The sequence below is a fragment of the Odontesthes bonariensis genome, chromosome 2 (genome assembly GCF_027942865.1).
Source record: "Odontesthes bonariensis isolate fOdoBon6 chromosome 2, fOdoBon6.hap1, whole genome shotgun sequence".
NCBI lineage: Eukaryota > Metazoa > Chordata > Actinopteri > Atheriniformes > Atherinopsidae > Odontesthes > Odontesthes bonariensis.
The window spans coordinates 9,389,123-9,415,447 of NC_134507.1; the positions used below are offsets into that span (position 1 = coordinate 9,389,123).

The window sequence follows — 26,325 nt, forward strand, 5'->3', positions numbered from 1 at the left end:
TGATTTAATTCTTTAACTAGTCTAATGAACACGGAGTTCGTTGTAAAAAACAATCTGCCGAGTTTCGAATGAAGGCATCATTTTAAGACTGCAGTGTAATTATCATACAAATCTCATGCTGAAAAGCAGCTTGCTGCATCATTGTTTAATTTCTGAACAGGATTGCAAGGCAGTGAGCTATGGGAGTTTGTCTTCAAAAGGTTTTAACTGCATGCATATTAGTCACCCAATTAAACCCTTGCTGGAGGAGAATTAAGCTTCGGGTCTGCAATCATGACGCACTGAAGCTGAGCAGCTCAGTCTCTCGCTCTAAATTTGTACATTTAGCAGATGAATAGATTAAAGGTTTCGCAAAACACGGCGGCAGCATACAGGAAAATTCGCATCTCACAAAATGCTGTCACTCATCTCAGACGAGTTATATCTGTGAGCATGGAAATACACTGATTAAAGTTTGGCCTGTTTGTTATAGAGTGATAACTTGTTGCTTTCTTTTTATAGAATGTTTTACAAGTTTAAGCCATAACAGCTACAGCTCTAAGGGCTCATGCTCCCTCAATGTCTCTTTTGTTAAATCCCCAAATTAGTGACCTCCACGCCTAGTGCTTGGAGCAGAGAACTAGAACTTGAGTGATGGAACTGGACAGCGATATGGTCGGACAAGACAAAACAAATCACTCTGAACAAATCCTCAGTCTGATTCTCAAGTGCCAGTGGGATCATCTGCGTCCTGAGGGGAAATTAGAGAGTAATTTGGCTGAGTGTCTCCCTGCATTAGCGCCTGCGCTGCCGGTGGAGGCAGGCTCCGGGGCCAGACAAAGGGGACCCAGTGCAGCCCCGCTTCCTGTGTGCGGTGGGACCAGGCGGGACAGGGTGTCTCTGCTGCCTCACTTTAAGCTGACCCTCCGTCTGTGGCCTGCACTTAACACTGCAGATAACGCTGGCTTTATAGCACGCGGCTGGTGAAAGACGGGAACAAACTGCCAGGACAGTACTGGTAGCAGGGGCCAAGACTGACACCGGGGTTCAGGGTTAGACGTTTTGAAATGACGAGACCCCCTCCAAAGCAGCCACACGCCACTCGTTAGGTAGTCTAAGGGCCAGCGAGGGGGTGGGGTGGCACCATGACTACCCCAAGTACCCACTGAAGCAGACGGTGAGGGCTATCAGACGGGCCGGCTGGGGCAGATGTTGCTGGTTCACAGCAGGAAGCAGAAATGGCATAACTGCAGGGTTCAAAGAGTTGGAAATGTTAAGTGTCACATACAGTAGATCTAAATGGAGACTTTGCTCGATAGAATGAGATGGTTTTGAATAACTGCAGTCGTTACATAAGAAAATGACTCCAACCTTTGGCATGGTGATCATTCATGATTAACGTGCCATTTAATCCATTTAATTTCATTATAAATGAAAGAATTATAATTTAGCAGCATCTTCCTGTGACAACATGTAGCAGCGGACACTTTGACAGCATAGTGTAGAGCACTTATTGAAAGTCAGCGACAGTGAGGTATGGGACACAATTATCAAGTATTTCAGTTAAGTGTAAATGGCATCAGCTTGAATGAATTTGAGCACATTCCACTGTACAGAACAGCTTCAGCTCTGAGATATTTGCTAACTTCAAGTCCCTCCGTAACAGTTTTACTGGATTCATTCCTACATGTCCCTATTTCTGTTGTGGTTGAATGCGTGGACAAATGCCCTGACATTTTCCTTTAGAATGTGCAGGCTATTACAAAATTAATTGATCCGTCATTGATGACAAGTCATCCTGGTATAAGTGCAACAAAACGAGTCCACTCCGTGATGCTACCACCACCACGTTTCAGGGATATGATAAAGTTCCTCTGATGCCGTGCAGCGTTTCCCTTCTTACACAGAAAGGACCTCTCTCTAGAAATAAAACAAAACATCTACACTGGGTCATCAAACTGCAGATGAGAAAAATCTGTTCATTTTGGCTAACATTAACGTTAGCCAACAATAAAGACCTTTATTTGTGTCGAGGGTGACTGTGGGTTCTTTTGTCATTTCGCAGACTGTTACACACCTTATTCTTGAAGTGATTGTTATTGCTCAACTTCTCCTGGAAAAGGCAAAAATGGCCCTGAATTTACCTTCATTTATATATATTTTTTAAATGTCTGAGCGGGGACTTGTTGAGTTCAGTCTTTATAGATGCTTTTGTAATCTTTTCCATCCTGACTTCGACCACTCCTCTTTGCAGGACAAAGATTTTTTTCTTATGCCTTCCACAAATGTGCTGTGACCATCCAACTGATAGATCCTTGTTATCTGAAATTAAACAAGGCGGCCACTCGCATCTCATTTTCATCCCACCGACTGAAAAAACGCCCGACTCTAAAATCAGTTTGAAATTAACTGCCGATCGTAAAGGTTTGCATACTTGTCACAAACTGATGTGTAACGTCATCATTTTCCTCCGTGATGAAATTGCCGGCAGAGTGCTCCTCTTTGCCTCTAAGACTTGTGTGATCGTGTTAAAAAGGTCACACTCACGGGGCAATATGGAAAGTTCTAATCACCCATCACGTTAAATCCGTGCTGATGGTCCCAGCTCAAACGTTCAAGTCGGGCAGTTTGATTTTGGGAGGGAGGAGTGTGTGAGGGAGCAACTTAGATGGAACATGAAAGCAGATTTGTTTGTTTGCTGAGCGTAATTCAAGCACCCCCTGCTGCAGACAGCCTATTTACCCTATTTATAACTATAACTGGCATAGACAAACCAGTCTTTCCGTGCAGCTTTAGAAATCAACAATGGATACACACATACTGAACTCAAAATGATTTATTATTGATACAATTATAAAGCATATTGCACTGGAAGTCCTGACCAATCTCACCAGACACAAAATCCCCTTTAAAAATATGTCGAATGAAATCAAAAAACAAGACCCGAGAGCCGACACAGCTGTAAAAAGAGCACAAATCCATACTTTGTTTTTTTGGGGCTCTGTATATGGAGAGCACACTTATTGGCGTGAAATCAGTCCATATACTTTTGTCAGCGCTGTGCTTTAAGGTGAAGGTGCAGTTACTTGACAGAAGCAGATTTTCTAGGCTTTAGGGGTAGCCTGTCAAGTCAATCATCCGTTCACCAAAGCCTTCTCAAAAAGTTTCATGTAAAATACCAAAAGAGCCTTAAGAACTGCATTTTTCGGGGGTAAATAGCATCATTAAGAGTGTAAATACGGCACATTTACACTTTATCTGCATTGAGTGCCCATCGCTGAGGAAAGTCGTTTTTTTCCCATCTACATTATCATTTATTAATATTTACTTCTTACAACACGCTAAAAATACCATCATTCATATTTTCTCCTTTTTTTTTAATTCATTTATTTATTTTTGGGTTACACACACACACACACACTATTTAAATTATAATGGCCTCCACACCACACATTGGAAAAAGGAAAAAAAACAACTCAGTTTTGCTGGCAGCCATTTGGTGTCATATTAAACTGTTTGATTTGTTCTTCGGTGGGCTCTCCTTTCCCCTGCGAGCGCACAATCATCTTACCTGTCATTTCACTGCATTGGCCTTTGTACGGTCATCTGAGGAAACTCAAACGTATCAAGTGTCCATGTGCATGCAGTGCAGAGGGTGTGAGCCTCGCTGAGTCACATTGGCACTGCTGGTCTGGAAATAAAATTCAGACTTGGTTCGGACAGACCAACGTCTCAAACTCTGGAGTCTACTCAGGCAAAAAGCAGCATCAACATGTCTCATCTCTGTAAGGCCAGACATGCCACAGTTGGCTATAGTGCAGTTATCTGGTAACCCCCAATCTGCATACAAAGTTTTTTTTTTTTTTTTTCCCCTGCTTTTGTTTTGTAAACATTTATGATTAAGGTCAGCTGTTTAATCCTGATGTTTGGGACCCGGAGCCCTGCCGACTCAGATTTTAACCAGCTAAATGAGATCTCAGAGATACAGAGAAGATAGAACTATCTGGCGGGACAGAGAGCAAAAGCAAACTTGGTCCCAAAGAGCAGGATCAAAAGTCACGGAGGCGGCTTACAAGTGTGTGGGGTGGTTTGTTTTCCCATCTGGATTTTGCCAAGCGTTGGATTCAATACTGCTCAGGATCAGATAAAACCATGAGAAAATATTAAAAAGGGCAGCTCTCTGCCGAGTCTTCTGCCTGAGCATCCTCCCCGAGTCAGTCACGTAAAGCTGTATTACTAAAAGCTTTAAGGTTCGTGGAAACTATCATTCTATTTTTCATCTTACGAGGACTGTCTGCGTCCCGAGTCTGGTATATTTGAGTTATCAAACAACTTAAACACACAAATTGTAAATTCACTGTCCTGTTGCCATACCTACACATGTGCACAAAATCCTCGACAGAGTCCTAAACAACAAATTCCCCGTTCACTCCTGTTGAAGCACCGACAGTTGTAGAGGACTCTGTCCAGCTGGTTGCTAGCATTCATTCGGAATAAACTCGGGGCTGACAGCCACACACACGCTGCAGCAAAGTGTTGAGAGACGGCCTTACGCAGAGTTTGTTTTGGTCTTTTTTTATGGGTTTTGTTGATAACAGCAAAAATACTGAACATAACTGCATCTTTTACCTGAATGCGCATGAACCATGTTGAGCTTTTTGACGTTGTCTTCAAACCGCATGGTGTGTTAACGAGTAACAGCCCTTATGCATTTAGAACATTTGCTGCTCACGTTCAACTTTCTTGTCGCTGCACATAAACACATGTGCGCCCTTCCTTTGTTTTACTCACCTCTATGACAGAACCAGTTGGGGAGGCTCTCTGAAAGCCAAAGGATTGTCTATAAAAAAAAAAAAAAGGGAACTGTATGCATATTATGGATGAGCTTCCCTACAACGACAGACAATCTGGAGCAGGCGGGCGAGGGTTAGCGTGGGCTCACCAACCTGCTTGCACACACACGTGTATATTTGCATCAAGATTCCCTTCTACATTTGGCACTGAAAGCAAACGTGATGCGTAGAGAAGTGATCCTGCAGGTGAGTCGCACTCTTCTTTGCAGCATTTCAGAAAAACCAGCTGTGAAAAGGCTTTTTTTTTTCTTTTCTGTTTTTTTTTTTTTTAAACTTTCTTCTAGGGAATGGCAGGTGTCAAAAGTACAGGAAGCTTTAAAGACCCAACAATAACATGCTGTTGAGGGAGGTAGAAGGTCTTGATTATTTTACAAGGCAGGAAGCTTTCTTCAGCTGCCTTGTAAATCACCTTAGAGACACTTGAAAGCAATTGGGTGTCTTTCAGTAATAATGAAGCAGGGGGAATAGCTAAGCATTGAAAATCAGTCCAACAGAATTTTAACAAGCACAACAATCCAGTCTTGGGAATCCTGAATAATCTGCCTCCTGGCACCGAACACAAGCGTAAGAAGTCAGCCGCATCTTCTCATGGGCGTGATAGTTTCACATGACTTGACAGTCTCTTGATATCTGCAGCTGAAGGTTGACAGTAGTCTCTTCAGTTTGACATCTCAAATATCCTCAATGGAGGTTAGCTCTCAAGACCTTTGGCTGAAGTTCTCGCCTCTTCCTGTGCTTAAGATTAGACGTCTATGATTATCATAGGCTGATTGAATTTCTAGAGAGGCTAGAAAGAGGAGAGGAAGGTGAACAGGCATCCACGATATACGTCTCACACAACCACAGTCTTGAGTGTTGAAATATCCTTAGATCTGGCCAGGCCCAAGATGTCCAAGGACTCTTACGTGGGATATTTTGGTCGGTAATAAGTTTACACCTGTAGAATGTAGAAAATGAATCAGATACGCATCCAGACCACTGAACAACAGTCCCCGGGTGCTCAGCTGACTTGAAAGAAAAAAAGCCCCGTTTTCTGGTTCCGTGTCACATTCAGCTGTGTCAGCCATGCGAGGAGAAGATGGGCCTGCTGATGTTGCTGTTGGTCGTCATGGCCGCCAGTTCCCACCTGGGGTGAACAACGGGAGAGATTAGCGGGTCTTTCAAGGAACGTTTCAGTGCTATTGAATGCGGAAAGACATCACGTGTGCCCATCTTTTGATTTGCTGAAATCAGAGTTTCCCTTAAGTTTCTGAAAGTTTTCAAAACAACTGCGTCGCCCGACTTTATCTAAGGAATAAGTGCATAAAAGATCAAAGCAACAACAAACATTTATAATTTGAAAACCCCACCCCCCCAACCACCCTCTCTGACGTGAGGAGCTACGTTGTGCACGAGGCCCCGCTGTAACACGAGCATCAGGAGCAGGAGCTGACAACAGGCTCTAGTGCTGACCTGATGACAGGTCAGAGGTTGAGCTCCAGATTGTTATCACTGGCTCTGGTTTCACACTCAGTCCCTCTCAACTGCTTTGTTCGTTTTTTTGTTGTGTGCGTATGTGTTTAAGAGGGGAGATTGGCACTGGGGCTGGAGATGCCACTGAGGGGCAAAAGGGAGTTAACCAGAGTCTTGTGACCCCCTCTGAAAAACCCTCTGAGGGTTAGAAACACAACCGCAAACACCAAAGTGGGGAGCGTGCAAGGTGGCAGTGACGATGCAAGAGAAATGAGAGGTTAAGAGGAGTAATTAGTGTCGGGTTCCACAGGACCAACGTGTAAAAAAATAAATCCCTTTAGTGGAAGCACTCACTTTTAGACACACTTGCCTCAGACGGTGTGAGCAGCCTGAAGTATATTACTTTGACAAAATCTATCAATCAGACCTACAAAGAGTAAATAAATCTTAAATAATCGGGCGCAATGTAGGTTTCGTAGGGATGCTCGCAGCACTCGCAGTTTGCTATTGAGAACGCAAACAGATGTCTGAAGGAATAACAACTCAAATCAAACCTAACTCACTCATGTACAACTTTCTGCAACTTAACACAGATCTAATCAAATCATCAACCCCATGTGGAGCGCATGTCGAGTAAGAATGAGGTTCTCACAGAGTTATTGTGTCGGCATGACTGCGAGCATAATGTTTGGTTTGTCTGCGATACCCTGATGCGATGCATTCGTATCCAGCTATTTTTTGCAAATAATACCTTTCCACTTATTCTAAATCACTTGAGTTAATAAGAAAAAATGGAATTTTGTAACATTTTGTCAATAATATTGTAGTTTTGTTTGTAAAGGATTCCTTATTGGCTGCATAGAAGATGGAGTATCTGGATGAAGTGGTACAGTAGCTCGTCTGAAAGCTTGTTCTTCTGCAACAAACATTCAGTCCAAAAGTACCCTTTTTTAGCCAGTTCTAAGTTTGTTCTATGAAAAATTAACTGTTGGGCACCACAAAGGCATTTCACTGGATCCCTTTAAACGTATTAACCTCCCTTTATCGTCATAGCACTCACACCACACCACACCACTTTCATGTATGATGAGGTTGTTAGCTCTGTCCCTTCACAGCAAGAAGGTTCCGGGTTGAAATCCTGTCTGAGGCCCTTCTGTGTAGAGTTTGCATGTTTTCCCAATGCAAGCATGGGTTCTCTCTGGGTACTCCGGCTTACTGCATGTTAGGCTCACTAAGGATTCTAAAGAGACATTAGTAAGTGTGAGCGTGCATGGTTGTTTGTCTCGTTTGTGTCCGTGTTGGCCCTGTGAAAGACTGGCCACCTGTCCATGGTGTACCCTGCCTGTTCGCTCGATGACAGCTTGGATAGGCTGCGGCCTTCCACAACTCTGAATGTTCATCATTCTCTCGAATTAAACATTTTACTTGGTCTGGTTGGTCTCCATAACCCCCTTCACCCTCCAAAACTTTGGTGAGTAAAACAGAAATCCCTGGTAATTAATCAGGCTCTGGCTCCGAACCAGCAGTAAAACCGCTTTGGTGGAACACCCCCCCCCCCCAAAAAAGAGTTGAGAGATCTGTCTTGATGTTCTGGTCAGAGTCTGTTTCAGTCAGTCAGTTAATGGAACTGAACTCTTTTTTTTTTTTTTGCCATCTTATGGATTACTTTCTAAAACTTCCCGATGTGAACTGCAAAAAACTACGTCAGAGGCTGGAAAGCAGCTCTCTTGTTCTTCCAGCACAATGAAAATCATTTTCAGTTCAAGACGGCCCCTTCCGTGCCATCACCTTGCTTCCCATTGTGGACGGCCTACATGTTGTTTTCTCGTAATGCACCCATGCTTAAAGTGAGATTTCCTGTTTTGATCTTATTTCTTCTTTAACACAGTGAAGCGCCTTGTCTGCAATTTCACATGAGTACACAGACAAAGCCGACTGGAAATGTCACACCGACTGCGCTCATGTTTCATCATGATTGTCCGATCCTTCTATCCACAAACCTTCATTATATTAGCTGAGATATCACATAATTATGTGCAAATTTTACTTTAAAGACACCACTAGCTAAATGATGGATAATGACTCATAATTTGCCTTTCTGATAAATAACGTCATTATTGAAAGAGCACAGTGATGCCAACAATGACAAGCATTATACAAACAGCATGAACAACAATATGTTCCTTCTGTGACAAAACGGCACTAATGAGAGGAGGATGCACATCTGACCTGATATCATGTGGGAGTCCTGACTGCTCCAGACTGTACTGAATAACAGCTATTTTGCATAACGTCTTCAAATTAGGGCCTGAAAAGAAGAGAAAGTATAATGAGTCACAGGCACTAATTATACTCATACTAAGAATATCCATTTCAGCTGTGGGAATTCAAAATGGCGTTGGGCCTGACAGATCTGATAATCTTTGAGAGGAAAGGGTAAGATTTTCTATCTGTGGCGTAAAAGTCATCATGATCTGTCTTCCCCTCAGGAAAGCAGCAAAAACAGCCAAGATTTACACATGAGGATAGGCAGAGCGTCAAATCAATTTGCAAGCCTGCTTTCTAATAATACTTGCGAACATCCTCTTACTATCCTCGTCATGGCTGTTTCACCATATGTTCAGTGATAAACAATGTGAGGGCACACGTGACTGGCACAAGGAGGCGTATGCCACAGGGGATGCCACTGGGTACTGCCAGTCCCGGTGTAAGCCCACCTACACAAACCCTAACTGTGACCTGAACGCATTACAGGCTACCCCCGTGCAGGCAGGATATGGCTATATTTGGTTGTCCGAGGGACGGAAGTGCCCAGTGTGATAACACAAAGCGGGGCCAAGGCCGGGCCGGGCCGGGCCGGGCAGACAGTGTGGTGAGAAATAAAGCAGCTAGAAGGATGCTGTGACTGTAAAATCCAATGAGATGACACCACATAGTTTACTTAACACTGCAAGAACGGATATTCGCTTTGGTAGTGTTATGGTCACAGCATCTACATATCTGAATATAATATATGACTCATTAGTACATTTTAATTATTCATTTACAGGTTCTCTAGTTACGATCAATAATGTTTTTTTTTCATCTAGTCATCTGAAAAGCCCAACTTTGATATTCACTCTCCTTTAGTTCTGGTTCACTTTGCTCCTGTGGAAAATGGAAGCTCTTAAACTTCTAAATGCATTTATAAACAAGTTGCTAAATAACTGTCTTGTTCTGCCATTTGACACTTACAGGGCCGGCAAGACAGGGTTGAGAATCATTGGTGTAACGGCACAAAAAGCGTGAGTGTGAAATTAGACAGCAATTTATGGGCAGGAGAGCCAAGCATAGACAGGAATAATGGCAGGAATGCTTACAGAAGTCTAAGATGTACAGGTCTGAATGATCCATGAGGTTAAATTCATCTCCCATTCCTTGCTCTGGGCAGGGGCTGTCAAGAGAACAAAAAACAAACTTAATAAGGTTAGAGTAACTCCTCACACTTTCTGCAATCGCTTTCAAGGGTGTATTTAACATTAAACCATTTAATATAATGTTATGCCATTCACGGGCACTCAGGTATTCGCCCACTGTTTTACCATTGTTCTTTAATCACACAGTTCTATAATCAGGGAGCCACAGATTATTCTCAATGAGAGCAGGGCTGGTCTCACAGCGCTTTGCTCTCCTTATCATGAACGGGCATGATTTAAGCCCACAGGAAGAGGAGCACTGCAGTGAGACGGCAGGCTGGCCACTGCTGATAGTCTCCCAGACCTGTGCAGCCATTGATATCACTGCACATCTGTTTCCTGCCACAGCTAAGCAAGCAAGCACGCGCGCACACACACCCACACACACCTTTGACACACCTGGAGTACCACAACTTAGAAAGCCTGCTTGTATCATAATTCTATTCAGTCATGCCTGTTAATAATAATAATTAAAAACCTGGCTGCATGGAAAGAAACTGTATAAAAATGGACCAGGAATGAAATAAGCTGGAGCCGGAGGGAGTCCAAGCTAAATTTTAGGGATGATTTATTCTCAGAGGGAAGTGTGTGCAGATCTCTACGTGTACTGGATGCACATAGTTATTTCACAATTGTAACAGCTGCACTAAGAGACCTGTCTAAGTATGAAAATAAAATAGCTCTTTACAGTTTTACACCACCCAGCGGACAGCTTCAGCCAGACTCGAGTCGTTTAGTGACTATTAATATTTATCATGCAGAATTCCTGCAGGACGTGGCAGCCAAGTTTGGTCTCCAAGAGTAGATCCAAATATGCATTCTGCTACTCACGGACGAGCCAGTAACAGGCACGTGTCCATCTATAACACCATTACAAAATATCCTATTGAATGGATTTGAATTACATTCATATTTCCCCTTTGCTTTGATTTATTTCAAACTTTTCTCTTGCTGAACACGCCAGCTCCTCCACCGTCTCGCCGCCCATCAATCTCTATACCCCTTTCCTGCTGTCCTCTCCATCGCATCTCCCTTTCGCTGCGTGTTCAGGATGTTGTAAGGGTTTTACGTAGCTAATCTTCCCTAAACAAACATGATGATGGCTTAAAGCGGCCAGGAGAGGTGCTGAGCACGAGCACAGCCGTCCCAGGGGGCAAGCTGTGGAAGTCATTACGCCCCCTGCCCCCAGGAGGTGACTCAAGCTTATAGGAGGAGCCTTTATCAGAATACCTTCCACCTCTTGAGCCAGCTGCAACATTACAGTGGAGATGACATATTTTTGCATGTTTTGGTTAATGTAAAATAAGTGGAGAGCACATTTTTAGTTACTTTGTAGAATTTAGCCAAAGCCATAAGGCTATAAAACCACAGCTGAAATTGTTGAGATGTACCACCATATGAGTGCTAAATTACGATGATTCATGCTCATTACTAAAACAATCATTGAACCTCACAGAGCCTTTGCTGAGAGACCATTTATCAGGGCTTCCAACCCCCTAATTTGACAGTTGGTTGTTGGATGCCAGTGGGTTATCATCTGACAATGTTGAATAATTAAATCAAATACATGAAATCTGATCCTTAACAGGTCTTAAAGTTAGATAAATGCAACCTCAGATGAACAGCAACACATGACATAGAGCACCATGGTATGATTTATTCAATCAGATCTGAGGCAAAATGCCTCATCGTGTTGACAATCAATCTAGGAAGGCTTAGAAGGCTACAGTGAGAAAGATTTTTCAACAGTGGCAAACATTCAAAACAGTTGCCAATTTTCCCAAAAGTGGACATCCCAACAAGTTCACCCCAAGGTCAGACCGTGAAATGCTCCGATAACTGCAGAAAAAAAACCTAAGAACTACACTTCATACTCTACAGGCTTCAGTTACTGTTGCATGTTTAAGTTAAAACGGTACAATTAGAAAAAGACTGAATGAGGCAGCGGCTACACGAAAACGTTTTTCACTGTAAACGATACTTTTTCTTATCGTTTCGCTGTCGCGGCCACACGGAGCCGGCGTTCCCACTACCCCAAAACGATAGTTTTTGAGAACGGGTTCCAGAGTGGGAAAGTTTGAAAACGGCCTCGTTTCGTTTCCATTGTTACAGCTAAAACGTTTTTGCGTCAGTCAAACGTTGACGCTGTGAGCCAATTTTAACACTTCTCTATTGTCTCACAGCGTGGCGTGACACAGTGGCGTGTGTACTGCATCGTTTAATCGTTTTCATCCGTTTTCGTCTGGACCTGATTCTTTACAGCAGCGCGTTGCCGTGTGGTCGCAAGAATTTTCGTACCCGTTTTCAAAAAAAACCTTGTTTCGTTTTCGTGTAGCCGTAGCCTGAGTATGGCTTGTTTGGAAGGATTGCCGGGAGAAAGCCCCTTCCCTCTGTTAAAAAACAAAAAAAAACATGGCAGCACAAAGTTACATCCGAATACCCTTCAAGACTTCTGGAACAATTTTCTTTGCACAGATGTGATCCGAGTGATGACATGTTGGAGATGTTTGGATATCAGCATGAGATGACACCGTATCAGCACATAAACTTCAAATCAACCGTCAACCACGTTGGTGGAGGAGCGATGATTGGGGCTTGTTTTCGAGCCACAGGACCTGGACACCTTGCAGTCAAACAGAAGCCCCTTTCACACTGCCGAATAACCCGCGTTTAATTCGCAAATTTAGTGTGTCCGCTGTTGTGTACACACTGCCGACCCGGGCTGCCGCGTCAACTCAACTCGCCTTTCGACCCGCGTCGGACCCTAGTCTTTTTGCCGAGCCGAGTTTGATGTGAACACAATCGACGCGGGTCGGACGTGGGCGTGACGTGAGGAGTTTAAAAGACAGAATGGACAGCTGATTCAGAACAACAGCGACAGGTGAGGACAAGTTTTACTCTGTTTTAGCCTACATCAAGTTGGAGACATTTTTTAATATGGCCAACTGGGGAGACAAGGAGGTCCGCGAGCTCCTCAGCCTCCGAGCAGAGGACGTTATTTACCACCACATGTCAGGGACGGTGAAGGATGGACCTCTGCTGGAAGGGCTGGCGAGAAAGATGGGAGAGCGCGGTTTCCCACGCAGCAAGACGCACCGTAAAGTAACATCTCCATGAACTGCATTGCAAAAATGAGTTCTCAAGGTGTCCCGCCATCGTTTGTTTGAAAAATTTGATGCGGACAGGTGTATTTCACCCTACCTCCGACGCATGGCTTGTGCCTACGTCATTGTACACGCCCAGCATTTTATGTGTTTCGTGTGACGCTCTGCCACTAGGCAACTCCCCCTGAACTCGGCTTCAGGCGACACGGGTCACCCTGACACGCCAAGCGTTCACATTGCTCGACGCGGGTCGAAGGTGCAATTTGGACCCGCTAAGATAGCGGGTCGCAGTGTGAAAGGGGCTACAAACTCCTCTGTACCTCCTCGTGTATTAAAGAGTCAGATGTAAGAACATGTGTCTGACAGCTAAAGCTTGGCTCAAACCCACTTTTCCTCCACAATGGCAGTTCTACAAGCTACTGAATTATGTGATGCATTTGGTTTCTCCACAAGCTGTTTCTGCATATTGGCCAAGTTTTTATCGAATAGATGACGACAGCGTGTATTATGTCATGTGTTGTTGTTCGTCTGAGGTTGCATTTGCCAAAATTCAAGACCAGTTTATATCAACTTAACAGAAGCAGTGAGGAGTAGCATCCCATATCTAAAAAGCACACTGCAGTAGCAGTGAACTACTGTGCAGGCTGCAGGCTCGCTTGGAAAGCGGGGATATGGGCTTTTGATGATGATGTGTGAAAAGGTGCAGATAAGAGGAGGCTTTAATAGGAGCAACAAGCAAGAAGAAGATTGCAACCGCTGGGATAAAGCTTTCTTGCATGCTCATGGATAATGTCAGCCTTGGTGTGAAATTCAGCAGCGCATTAGGGAATGTTAATGTTTTATTGGTCACCACAAAAAAAAAAAAAAAAACACACAAGGCTGCAGCACACTGTAAAAGCAGGAGAAGGAGCGAAGAGGGGGAAAAAGGTGTCTGATAGACTGGCAGTATTTAGAAGCAGGAAAGTCACAGTGTGCGACTTTATGTGGCATCCTGGTGTTTGATGGGCCACTTTGTTACTTGATCAGCAAAGTATCACTATGTGTGAAAGTGCTCCTCCCCCTGCAGCAGTAGTGGTTCCCAGTCCGAATGAGTCCTGAGTGATGGTTCACCCCCCACTAAAATAACACTGGTTGCTATTTCAAACAACACTCAATGAGGGTGTCTAATCACCTAATTGCCGGTCCTTTGGAGCGCTGCCTGCTCCTCCAAACCAAGGTCTCAAAACAATGCTGAAGAGAGCGGTGACCTGTAATCCTAAAACTGATGAGGAAACATTAAAGGCTTTGTGGAACAATTGCTCACAAATATTCCCAAGTGACTTTCAGAAACAGCAAAAGTCCAAAGAATAAGGCAAGAGAGAGAAAAGATTGGCAGATGACAGATTTTCAATGCATAAAGCCTGAGCTGTCCAGTCCTAAGCATGCTTTCAGTGTCCTCATTGGCCAAATCCTCATTCTTGGAGTGATATTATCTGCATCCTTTTCCTTTCTGCACTTCCTATTGAACTCTGCTCCTTCACAACCACCTAACCCACAGGAACTCATCACATACTACAACTTCCTGCAAAGCTCCTTATCAGGATAGCCAGACATGCATCAAATTATTTTAGTGGCACAAGTGCTGGCAAAGGTTTTTGCATTAAGTCAAACGGGCTTCTGTCAAACAGCTCACTTTGTTTTCCAGATGTGAACTCGTGCATATGTTGACAAACTTCGATGCAGTTATCGAAAGCTAAGTAACGTTCAACAAGTAGAACCACAAGTCTATAGTGCTTTATCGCCAAAGTCACTCAAAAGCAAAACATTTTTCACTAGATTACAGTGTTTATACTGACATTATCTGGAAGGTGGGGTTTAGAATGCTTTCAAGATTCCAGCAACAGTGGGCAAGAGTTTGGAGATTAAAACTTTGAGTAAATCCAATAGAGTGAGCCATCACAGATCGATAGATTCTTGTCCATTTCTTTTGCCTTAATCTCGGCAGCCTCACCCTGCTTTAGTGAGCTATCTGTGCCCCCTCCCGGGCAGTGGCTGGACAGTGGATTAAGACCTGCAGCCACCCAGACCTAAACCCCATGCAGAGGGTGAGACACAAACTACAGCTGGCTCCCAGAGAGAGACGCCCGACTTCAGATCAGACAAGAGGAGATGCCGGCCATTAATGAAGTACGCATCTCAAATTTCTGCCTGTGTGGACAAAAATTGTGGTAACAAATCTCAAGCAAAAGGAAATTTAGATCCTTTTATCGTGACATATTTCATGCCATTTAACAGGACAGGCTGTTATCAACCTGTCGGCCTATAAAATGAGGAAGAGGAAATTAAATTTTTCAGGCCTTGAACACAGCTGTTTAATATACTGCAGAGGAGCTGTCAGAAGTTCCTTTATAGCTTGCAGATACGTTTCGGGAAAATAAGTTACTTCCTCTTCGACCGTCTACAGCTGAAGACCAACACCAAGGTCAACCAAGAGATGAAAAAGAACACAATGAACTCACAGTAGGTCCACCGGTTTAGTGCATGTGTTGTTAGTTAATTAAGGAGCAGATCATTTTTGCATACAGATGATGCTTTATGTCACAATAATTACATTATTGTCATAATTTCCCAAAAAGCTGGGAAGGCTTTTAGAATGCAACAAAAAGGGAAGTCTGCGAGCCTTAAAACTCACTTTGAATTACACTGACTCTTGTCATGCACCTTCCCAGGCCTGAAACTGCCCATAAGCACCCAGGTGGCTGAGAAGCTGCAGTCCACAACCTTGGATTCCAGCCCCACACGCCGTTGTTTTGCTTTAGAGTCACTTGACATTTTTGTGGGGTTTTGATGGCGTCTCTGTTGCCTCTTTAACATGAAAACAAGTGTGCCGGTTTCACACAGAGAAAAGCTTTTTATGACAGCGGTGTTACGAGTGCAGAAGAGAAGATCCTCAATTCAGTTGTCCACTGACAAACTTCACTGTATTTAGAAATGTCAAACAAATATAGATACTGATACCAGCAACAAACTCAAAACAAGAGATGGAAAGAAAGATGGAAAAAGTTTGTAGAATACACAAATAACACCATTCTGGAAGATTCTGCATTTAGCAGTTCAAGGTGGATTTGGAATAAATGGGCCATCTACCAAAGACTTAGTCAGTGGGGTTACATGGCACCGAAAGAATCGGATTAATGGCTAAATTACAATAAGACTGAGTTATTAAGTTCATGTATACACGTTAGTTTGACTAAAAATTGGACCAGATCGGGTTACTCGCAGTCGGATAAAGACCCCGAGATAAGTTGGTTGAAAGGTGGTATGACACAATGGGGAAGTGTCTTGCTGACATCAATTATTTCCTTAAATATTCTACATACAATGAAGATGAACAGAAAGCACAATGAAAACAATTTCCTTTGCACTCGTGTCTGTTGATTAAAGATTTAACCTATTTATTTATTTAATTTTTAAATCAACAGATTTAAAATTCTCAACTTCTCTGGAAAAGGGCTTTGTACAGTAATTGGATGGGACCCCCGTCTACGTAACATCAACAACATTTTAGACAACAGGATGCCAAAAATAAAAGCAGTTTTTTCATGACTACCACAAGACTGTCAGCATTCTTGCAGCACTTAGGTCAAAAAAACTAACAAAAATAAATAAATATATGTATGTGGAGACAGTTTTCTGTTGGTCTGCTTTGTTTCAGAAAGCGCCCGGCTCAGGCGGCTCCTCCACACACTCAGAGACAGCAACAGTTAGGTGAGGAAGATAACCCGTCACAGAAGTTGGTTATTTGGGTTTCATGTACTAAATGCTTTTTTTTTCTTCCCCCATTTTTAGCGTCACATTTTCCAAGAACTATTTGCTTCTAATTGTTCAGAATATTCTGTCTTAAAATCAGGCATTTATCACATTCAATTATAAAAAAAAAATAACATGAAAACCTATCCCTGCTCATACAATCTGTGTTTCTTGTTTTGTTAGATACTGTGATGCTATTTGACTACATATTTCACAGTGGAACAGTGCTGTTTAAGCACATCTGACGTTATTGTGGGTGAATAACAACTATTAAATCTAATCAAATGACTGGTGTGGCTTGCTTGTAATTTGTACTTGTCCACACAGTCTGTCAGTGTTCCACAGAGGGGCCAGAAATCACCGAGATGTGTTTTGGTTGCGCTGACAGCGGTTAATCAAAATTTACACTGACCACAGCATCACAAAGAGTCACCTATGCAGGCTGTTTATTTGAGCTGCTGTGTAACACTCAACCCTGTGACACCATAATGTATACAGCCTGTTCGTGGGTTAAGGAGGGTTAAGATGAAGATGAAATACTATCATGAGCTTGTCTTTGAAGAGTAAATCACGGTGATGCTAAGCTGCCCCAAGGTCTTGTCTTGCCACGTGCGGGATGCCCCACATCCTGTTTGGGTCGCCTTCACTGTTTGACAGGTTTTTATCTCGGACATGCTAACACACACACGCGCGCATACAATAAAGGAAACTTCTGCAGCCTACCCTTTGACACTGAGGGCCAAAAGACAACATGTGTGGTATCAAAATCTATGGTGTGTTGACAAGCATCTTTCCATGGAGCCACGTTCCCCAGTTGCAGATAGTGAGATATTAGTGGATGTAGTCACAATGGCAATTAGATTTAAAAATTAACAAACATATAAACAGAAATCGTGTTATTTTGCTTATTCTTTATTTTTATTTTTTCCTGAGCAGCTTAAGTAGAGAGCGCCCTCTTAATCCCATTATGTGTTTAGTCTAACAATTTGACTGTCAGCTTTTACGGTGATAACAAGCCATACCACACCCAGCTGGACTATCGTAGCAGCTGCCCTTTCAGCCGTTGATAAGGTACAATATGGCCATGCAGCAGATATCAAGGCACCAGGTTTCTGACCTTTCATGAACTACTAAACAAAAATCAGTGAATTTAGCAGGACTTTTCCGGCTCAATGACTTTGTGTTTTGAAATGACGAGTTAAATTCCTCAAAGATTAAATATCTTGGCGAGATCTTGGTGGATTAAACAGGCTGAGATGTTTTGGCTACCAGTGAGATTACCTGCCATGTGGTCTCCCTCTCGCTCAGAGTGTGGAGTAGCCACACACTCTGTGATCCCTCTGAATTCCACATTAGAACTAAAACGCTTATAAACAAACTAGATCTACTCAAATATGTAGGAATGTTCAACAAGTACGACAGCAGGGTGAAGATTCAACAACAGAAACATTCTTAAACAAAAAGCGTAATTGTTTTCACGTCTAATGTTAGAATTGGCGTCAGCATGCTTTCCATCGTTAATAAATCACTGAGTGACTGCATATTGCCAAATGGAAAAAACGTGTAAAGACTGGCACAGCAAAGGGAGCTTGTGCGTGTGTATGTGCACCCCGCTGACGTTAGCGCGACGAGAGGAGCCGTGACTCATTCAGTCATGTGTGTACATTCACACGAATACAAACAGACCAAAACGCCACACTTCACCAAAGAGAGAACGGTGGTGTGGACTGTCCTATTGGCCACTGTACAGGAGAGATGCTGCCAGAAGATCTCATCTATTCATCCCACTTTAGCTCAGAATAAATTAGCAGAGGCTGAAATTCAGCAGCAGAGAAACAGGATATTTTAAGACCTGGCAGTTTTGTTTTGAAAAGGTGCCAAAACCCAATATACTAGGACACACAGTTGATGTGTCGACTTCAACAGTGACTACACTGAAAATAAGTCAGGGCCTGAAGTGTTTGGATGCTCTTTGTTAGTCTGTGTCATAAATCTTGATACAAATGTTGAAGTTCCTGGTTTTTACTTCAGTTTAGTCAAGAGAAGGAAAAAAAGCTGCCATCATCGGCTGTGTTTCCATTAAGTTCCCGGAAGCAAAAAATATGAATCGGGCTCGTTTCTGTTTACTGGAAGCGGAAACTAGGCTGCTTTGTGCTGTCAGAAGATGGTGGTTTAGGATGTGTTGCACTTTGCTCTAACTAACAGATCAGTTATTGCTAAAGCAATCGCATGGTGTACGAGTGAAAATACAAATAACAGTTCTGTAATGGCACTGAATACAGCATCATTTGAACTAGAGCCACTTGTTTTACTGGAACATGCTTCTGTGTCCTTGTGTCCTGTTATCCATGCAATGTTGGTGGAATGCAGTTGAATTATTCATGCAAGAAAAATAAGCGGTGTGTGTCATCTTAAATGACACGAGTGTGTCTGTACCCATATGCTAATTAGCCGCGTGCTAATAACTTTACGGTGAACATCTGTCTCAAGACATACAGGTTTTGAGTGTTTAAAAGAAAAACTGCACCCTGACGTTCGGATGAGGGCTCCACTCATTTAGATGGAATAGCACTTTTCATTGAATTTGTAGTAACACAAGAGCTTGTTATCAAACTCAGTGAAGTTATCACTGGTGTATAGTAAAGTTCTTTTGCTGTTGATATCTCCCTGCTGCTTGTAGTGCTGACAGTATCAGGCGAGCTTAACAGTTTTTTGTTTATGTCACTGATTTGTAAGCGTGTGCCAGTGTGTGTGTGATCTAACCTGTACATGAAGCCTAAATAGCTCAGAATAGTTAAGTTACTGGAGTTAACCCCGCTTCTGAGTCTCTATACTGCCTGCAAACGGGGTTTCGTTGAGATGGTACAGCTCTAACCTCCATTTAAAAATAACTGTTTAAAAACAAAAGTTCGACTTTCCCCCCACAAAGTCGAGGAAGTTTTTACGTATTTTGCTATTTTAAATAAACCTTATTTAATGCTCAGCAAAAATGTGTGCATCAGAAAATTATCAGAAACAGCAAGTGGCACAAACTTTATTTCTTCAACTCTTGGTGATGAAGAGGACTGCATTAGCAGGTCTGACACACTGCCACCACTCCTGAACGATCGCTCATTATCGTGTTTAAAACTTGTCTGATTGAGCAAGTTCCTCATTTCCAGTCTGAAAAAAAGAATCAATATGTACCACTAAGTTCACCACCATTTGTCTGGGCTCATACAAATGAAGATAATAACTATGTTACTCACTTCACTAGATTGTAAGGGCCAGAGACCTCACCTGGCCTGCTTGAGCACAGCTATGAAATCAAAGAGACCCATTTATCTCTGAAGGCCATTCTGCCATTGGGTCCCTGTTTCTCACAGTGAAATGCATTTAAGAAACAGCCATTATCAGCAGTCCACACAACGGTGCTGAAGAAAGGAACAACATACTGACTAACAGTGACCATTTAGATCTTGACATTTGGCAAAGACAAAAGGCCAAGCTTTCAATCATAATATAACATTTGAGCATATGGGATGATTTAAATCAGACATCAAAGCTGCCTTCAGAGATGCATGAATACCTGTCGTGGTAAAAATTATATTCCAGAAATGGATTAATTGAAAGAAGAAATGCTGTCATGTCCAAGTAGTTCAGGACCAGTGCCAGAGTTCCCTTTACAGATTCTGAACTGTCTGCTCCCAGCATGCCAATCTGTCATGTCCTTGTTCACATCCTGCCCCTCAGAGGATGCCCAGTTCCCAAGCTTAAACTGCTTCCTGATTTAGCCCAAACTACGTTTATCAGTCGTAATTAAACACAGAGGGGTTATGAATCCCAACCATTTCTGGCAGGAGCGCTATAGACTATAAGACACTTGTTTCATATGCAGCTTAACTTCAGCAACGTTCAGTTCCTCATGAGGTAAAAAACAAACAAAAAAAAAACATTTCAAATATACAAGCTTTAGCTGCAGATTGCTTGCGTGCGTAGGTGAAGGTCAGTGCAGGTGGAGTTGGTCATGCGTGGTCTGTCCTTCGTGGGGCAGTGAGCAGGTCTCAGTAAATGAGTGTAACAGAGGCACTGAGGGTATATCAAATTGCACTCCGTGAGAAAGAATGCTCCCCGAGGTCATAAATCAAAGATAGGGCAGAATTTCGCGCCTTTCTGCAGCTCAGCAAGCTTGTTTACACTGACGCAAGTGGCACTCAAAGGACTGCCATTAACGCCCACCCGGTCATTAATACACACGCCATTTTCTCATTTTTCCTCAAAGGATTGAAAACTTTTATGAGAAAAATAGCATTTTTCACTAAAGCTCATTTAACTCAAAGCAAACATACACCAAAATCTATCAAAGAATAAAAACCTAACATCGGGCAACATCTTGGTCAAGAGTTGCAAACACACAATTCTCTTTAGCTAAAGTCAGTCCATTTGTAATAAATCGACTATTCAACTTACAGACCGAGTGTTGGATTTAGTATTTATATGTCCAACATTTTGAAAGCCCCCTTCGACTTGTGAGCTCTATTGTTTTTAACTTCAGTAATAAATTACTCCTGAGCAAATTCCTGCAGGTAAAACAAATATCATAAACTGAGAATAAATATCAACAAGAGGGGTTCTGTTTTGGATCAGTCTGAAAGGACAACCGAGCGGGAAAACAAGATGTGGACTATAAATTCCAACAAAATTTCCTTCGAAGACCTACCATAACGAGGAGCCCCACAAGAAAAACACAAGCAAGGTGTCCGGCAAATAATTCATGGCGGCCCGGGCCGAGCGTTTGTCAACCGCATTGAGACAGACGGCAATAACTTCTTAGCCCTGTTAGCTGCCCTTGTGTTGTTAGGTCATGCAAAAGTAAACAAGACAGGCAAACCAATAAGTGGTTTTAAAGGCCACACTTACACTAAAGTAGTAGTCGTTAATTTATTCCATTTTATTGCTCAGTCTTTATTGGTGCAAATCAAGCTAGACATTAAAAGACTAAAACCTGAATAAATGTCTTTAAAAAAAAAAAAATAAAATAAGGGGGGAAAGCAAACAATTGAGTTTGATAAGGTGTTTGGAGTGTGAGACGTGTGTCTCGTCTGTGCATGCGTTTTTTTGGGAGTTCCTGTGTGTAAGAGGCTTAAGTGTGCCCATGTAAACAACAATTGTGCATTGCGGGTAAAAAAAAAAAAAAAAAAACTGTGTGGCCAATTTGCCCAGAGCCTGTGAGGATCATGCTCCAATTTGTACAGTAACACAAAACAGGATCTGGGAAGACTTAAAACAACAGAGCAACTGCTTAACAAACAAAATCCTGCATTTTAGGAACACTGTAGACAAAACAAGAGTTTTCATCTCATCAAGAGATGATGAGGACACTTGGCTCATCTATATATACACGTTAGCCCAATCTCTTTAGGAAAAAAATAAATAAAACATATCTTGCCTTAGACCTTAAAACAGGATGTTAGAGACATCAAGTGGTGTTTGATTTCTTCCTCTACACCCTTCATCAACTCAGTGACACCCCTTTCTCCAGCCCCTGCCCTATCTGCTCTCAACAGGAAATCATGACTCCCTAAAACCCATCCTGAACTAATCCCAGAGAGAAACCAAACAACGGATAACACTAAATGTAAGTAACACATTTTAATAAAATGTTTACATCTTCTTTCTCGTGACAATATCAATAACTGTAAGAGTTGGCTGTTTAGATAACCCCCAACCCTTCCCCCACAAAGAAAAGGGGGGAAAAAAGCCTTTTCATTATGCATTGGCATGCATTTGTAATTTGAGTTTTAAGGGACAGATAGTGGTGTTACACTGTATAATATTACAGAAGATCTGCAGCCTCTATGGTTGTGTTGCACAGCATTACGTGGTTGTTCGATGAGGCTCTAGAAAAATCAATCCAGCAAAGGCCTCCAGGACTTCAGCGCCTGTAGACGTAAGTGAGGCTCAGAGGATCTTATCCACAGTTTTCTGATCCACCATCAGGTTATCCCTGTGGGGTCTGCCTGATAACAGCAGTCTTGTTGATAACAGTAGCCCAGGACTCAGACACTACTGTAGACCATGCCAACGCCGTAAGCTACCTCATTACTCCACTGGCTACTGGCCTATCACAATTCCATCACCAGCCCAGCGGCACCTAACCAGCTCCAAACCCCTGGCTATCACTGCTGTCTCACAGCCAACAAGGGGAATCATCACAGACAGCTGTTTACAGGAGCCAGACCCTCCAAGTGGTACCTTTTAAAAGAACAGGTTTCCATCAATTGTTCAATCACGAGTCAATTTACTTTGATGTTTGTGAACATTTAAATGCCTTTAAGAAGCCATATCTAACAATAATCACGAACGATGATTCAACATTTTATCCAATTTACCCATTTTTAGCCAATGGTGGTGGATGTTCCTAAAATCTGATGCTTCTGATTGACAAAAGAAAATAAAAAAAATCAAATACATTTCCACATTGCTTCTTCAGATCGAGCATTTCCAGGAAAGCAATAGCAAAGTGAATCAATGTATCTGATCAAACAAACAGTTGGAGCCCCTGAAACCATCCCCGAGTAGCAGCCTTTGGTTTTTAAAAAGCAGGCTGTGTCAACTCTTATAGCTTATTGTTTGAGAAAGCACTTAAAGCCTCCTCGTTGCTCTCTTGGTCTATTTTGCTTACTTGTGAGAGAAAATGTTTTATTCTACCGCTGCATGAATGTTTTCTGAGGGCACAAAATAGATCTCTGTAATCTTAGGAGCTCTTACCTCCATCTGAGTGCAGCGAGAGAGCAAAACTTCAATGAAGCCCCTGTTTTTAACAACATCTCAGACAGAAATAGCCATGACGTCAAGAGTGAGTCATGACTAGTTCATTTTGGACGTAAATTAGAAAAAGTATCAAACGGTTTTTCATATTTTGAAAGTAATGGCATCCAATCATGTCCACAGGAAAAACATGTTCACATTAATAAACTTGAAGCAACACCACGAATCAGCTTTAAATTCATGTAAATCTGATACTTGTTCCAACATTGCTGATATTTTCTGTGCAACTGACAACATGTAGTGGTGGTTCCAACATTTATTCAGCAACAGTCTGTATTGGGGGGGGGGGGGTTCACCAATAAACAACAGGATGGGTCTGATTGTTATGGTAATATGGTAAAAAAGGGTAGATATGAGAGGAGAGAATGAGTTGCATTGGCACAATATTCAAAAGCACTGCACATCAAAATAAGTGTTTTGCATCTTGATGTTATTAAGAGTTGATCAAACAATAAACATCACATTAATGAACTGATTTAGAATTAAAGTGATAATCTGAAACCAATTCAAAAAGTACAAAAAGCAGCCTCGCCTCTAATGTACAATAAAAATAAATAAATCTAATGGTTAATATAAGCACCCTATGGTACGCATTATGATCCCAATGGCAAAAAAAATGTTTGTATGGTTTTTCTAGCTTAAAATGGACTCTTATAACAAAATCAACAAAGTTTTTAAAAAATAATAATTTTATTAAAGTTTTATAAATTTGTTGCCTCAAGGCAACACTGTACCATCGTGGAACAAAAAACAATATTTCATCTAATAACATATAAGATACATCAAATCTCCTAAAAACACTTTCCAATTCAACAAAACACTTAAACAAATATATTTTTGTGGTGCCTGACATAAAATAAATTTAATTCTTCCTTAGAAATCATTTACAAATATGAGCTGTTGCCCTCAGGCAACATTCTACCATTACGGAACAGTAAGATATGTGTTGATCAAAACTGGCAGAAACAAACTGGTTAAGCCATGTTTAACATTACAAAACTTTTAATTGTATCATGTACAATGTTATACACATTAAAAACTGATTAGTACATATATATATATATATTTATCCTACACCGAACCAATCTACTATGCTACCTCCATCCCCATGCTGGCCTTCCTGAGGACTGTCTACTCCTGAAGTCTCCTCATCTTCACCTTCAACCTCATCCTCACTCTCATCCTCACTCTCTCCCTGGAGGGATTCCACCACCACCTCTTCCTCAGCATCACTATTTATCTCACCATCCTCATCCTCACTGTCATCTGGTGGCATAGCAACACGTGCCTTGTATGTCTTTGCCTTCCCATAAAAGACATTCGGATTCATTCCCCATATTAAAACATTTATTTTAAGTGAATCAAATATTACACAAATGCATTTTGAATTAATATATACATGGGTTATTTAATATAATTAATTTAAATCATCTTTCATTCTTTCTTACAGATTTCATGCACTTTTTACTTGAACCATTATGGCCACCAGGGTCAAAAATGATTCCGTAACGGTACAGTGTTGCCTCAGGGCAACATACACTTTTTTGTTATTTACTAAATAATGTATGTTTGTAGTTTTCCTAAAATGATTGAAAATACTTCTCTACACACCAGTGAATGAAGTTCAGATTTTTTGGAGGGGATTTGAATGACGAAAAATGGTGAAAAACACACTTTCAGAGAGAGGAAATGTGGTGATCTGAAATGTGGCCGCATGAGCTGTAAGAGGGTTCAAAATCTCTTCCTGTAGAGCATGTGACCACCAATCTGCACTTTCATTGGTTTCTCAAGGGTTAGGAGATTCTTAAGGTGGTATAGACCACCCCCAAAAATGCTTCCTTTTTTTCTTACAAGGTCAAAAAGTCCATGTTGCCTCAAGGCAACACGGTACCATGGAGGGTTTTAATTGCCTCGTGCATGGATTACAAACCGTCAGTTTTACAGTTTGTGTGCCTTACCTGGTTCCTCCAAAGAGGATGATTCGATCCCCGACCATACAACAGCACTGTCGCCTCCGCGGACACGGGCCTTTGCCCTTCGGCTCTACTTTCTTCCAGCAAAAGGCTTCTGTAGTGCGTACATGCAAGACGAGAAAAAAAGCTTAGATGACAGATAATGTTTAAAAACAAATGGTGACAGACGCTCCCATCTCATTTCGTTTGTAGTCAAATAGTTGATCTCCGTTAAACACCTGATTACATTCTTTCCATATATAGCACAAAAAATGACGAAATAATGGGGGCTACATTACAGAGGCTATTCAAATTCTCAATCACTTCAAGCTCCATAAAGCTAATAACGTTTTTAAATTCCTCCCGCAGCTAATTCCCCTTTTTGCTTTATTAAAAGACAAGGCCTGTGAATAAGGGAATGAAAAGAATCAATAAATGGAAGCGAAACCTAACATTCATGTGAATACTAAACTTTGACACAAACAGACACAAATCCTCTCTAATGCTCTGAAGCACCATATGAGTGATGATGTTGGAGCTCTCCCTTTTGGTCCATATAAGGCTAAAGTGCAGCCTCACTCTCAGACTGAAACAGCATCACTGCATCTCTATAGCAACAAGCACTTCAGATTTGAGATAATTATCATTATAATCAAGATGCTGCCATCTAGTGGACTGAAAAAAAAAAAAACAGGCTTTGGTTGTTAATAGCAGAAGTGAGGTTCATCAAGTGCAAGCCACTTCAAACATAAAAAAAAAAAGAAGAATTATTGCCACGATTAGGTAAATGGCAAACTCTCTGATGAAATATGCACTTAAATTATGGAGATCAGAAGAGCTGGACTGCTTCTGTAAATGTCAGACCAACTTTTGCCATAACCTTCATAGGCAATCTCAAGTGACACCACAGAGCACAACCGCCAACAAAACT

At 41.9% G+C, this 26,325-nt stretch overlaps 1 protein-coding gene across 2 annotated transcripts in view; it reads right to left on the reverse strand.

The window, feature by feature from the left end:
• Window positions 1-2,800: 2,800 nt before the first annotated feature.
• klhdc3 (kelch domain containing 3) overlaps window positions 2,801-26,325 on the reverse strand; it is a 29,507-nt gene continuing 5,982 nt past the window's right edge. For both annotated transcript variants that reach the window (XM_075476165.1, XM_075476156.1), the window contains exons 8-11: window positions 25,401-25,509; window positions 9,644-9,717; window positions 8,514-8,592; window positions 2,801-5,958 (exon numbers count right to left, since the gene is read on the reverse strand). In XM_075476165.1, the coding sequence (XP_075332280.1) occupies window positions 5,892-5,958; window positions 8,514-8,592; window positions 9,644-9,717; window positions 25,401-25,509 (329 nt within the window). In that variant the 3' untranslated portion in view covers window positions 2,801-5,891. The remainder of the gene's footprint in view (window positions 5,959-8,513; window positions 8,593-9,643; window positions 9,718-25,400; window positions 25,510-26,325) is intronic.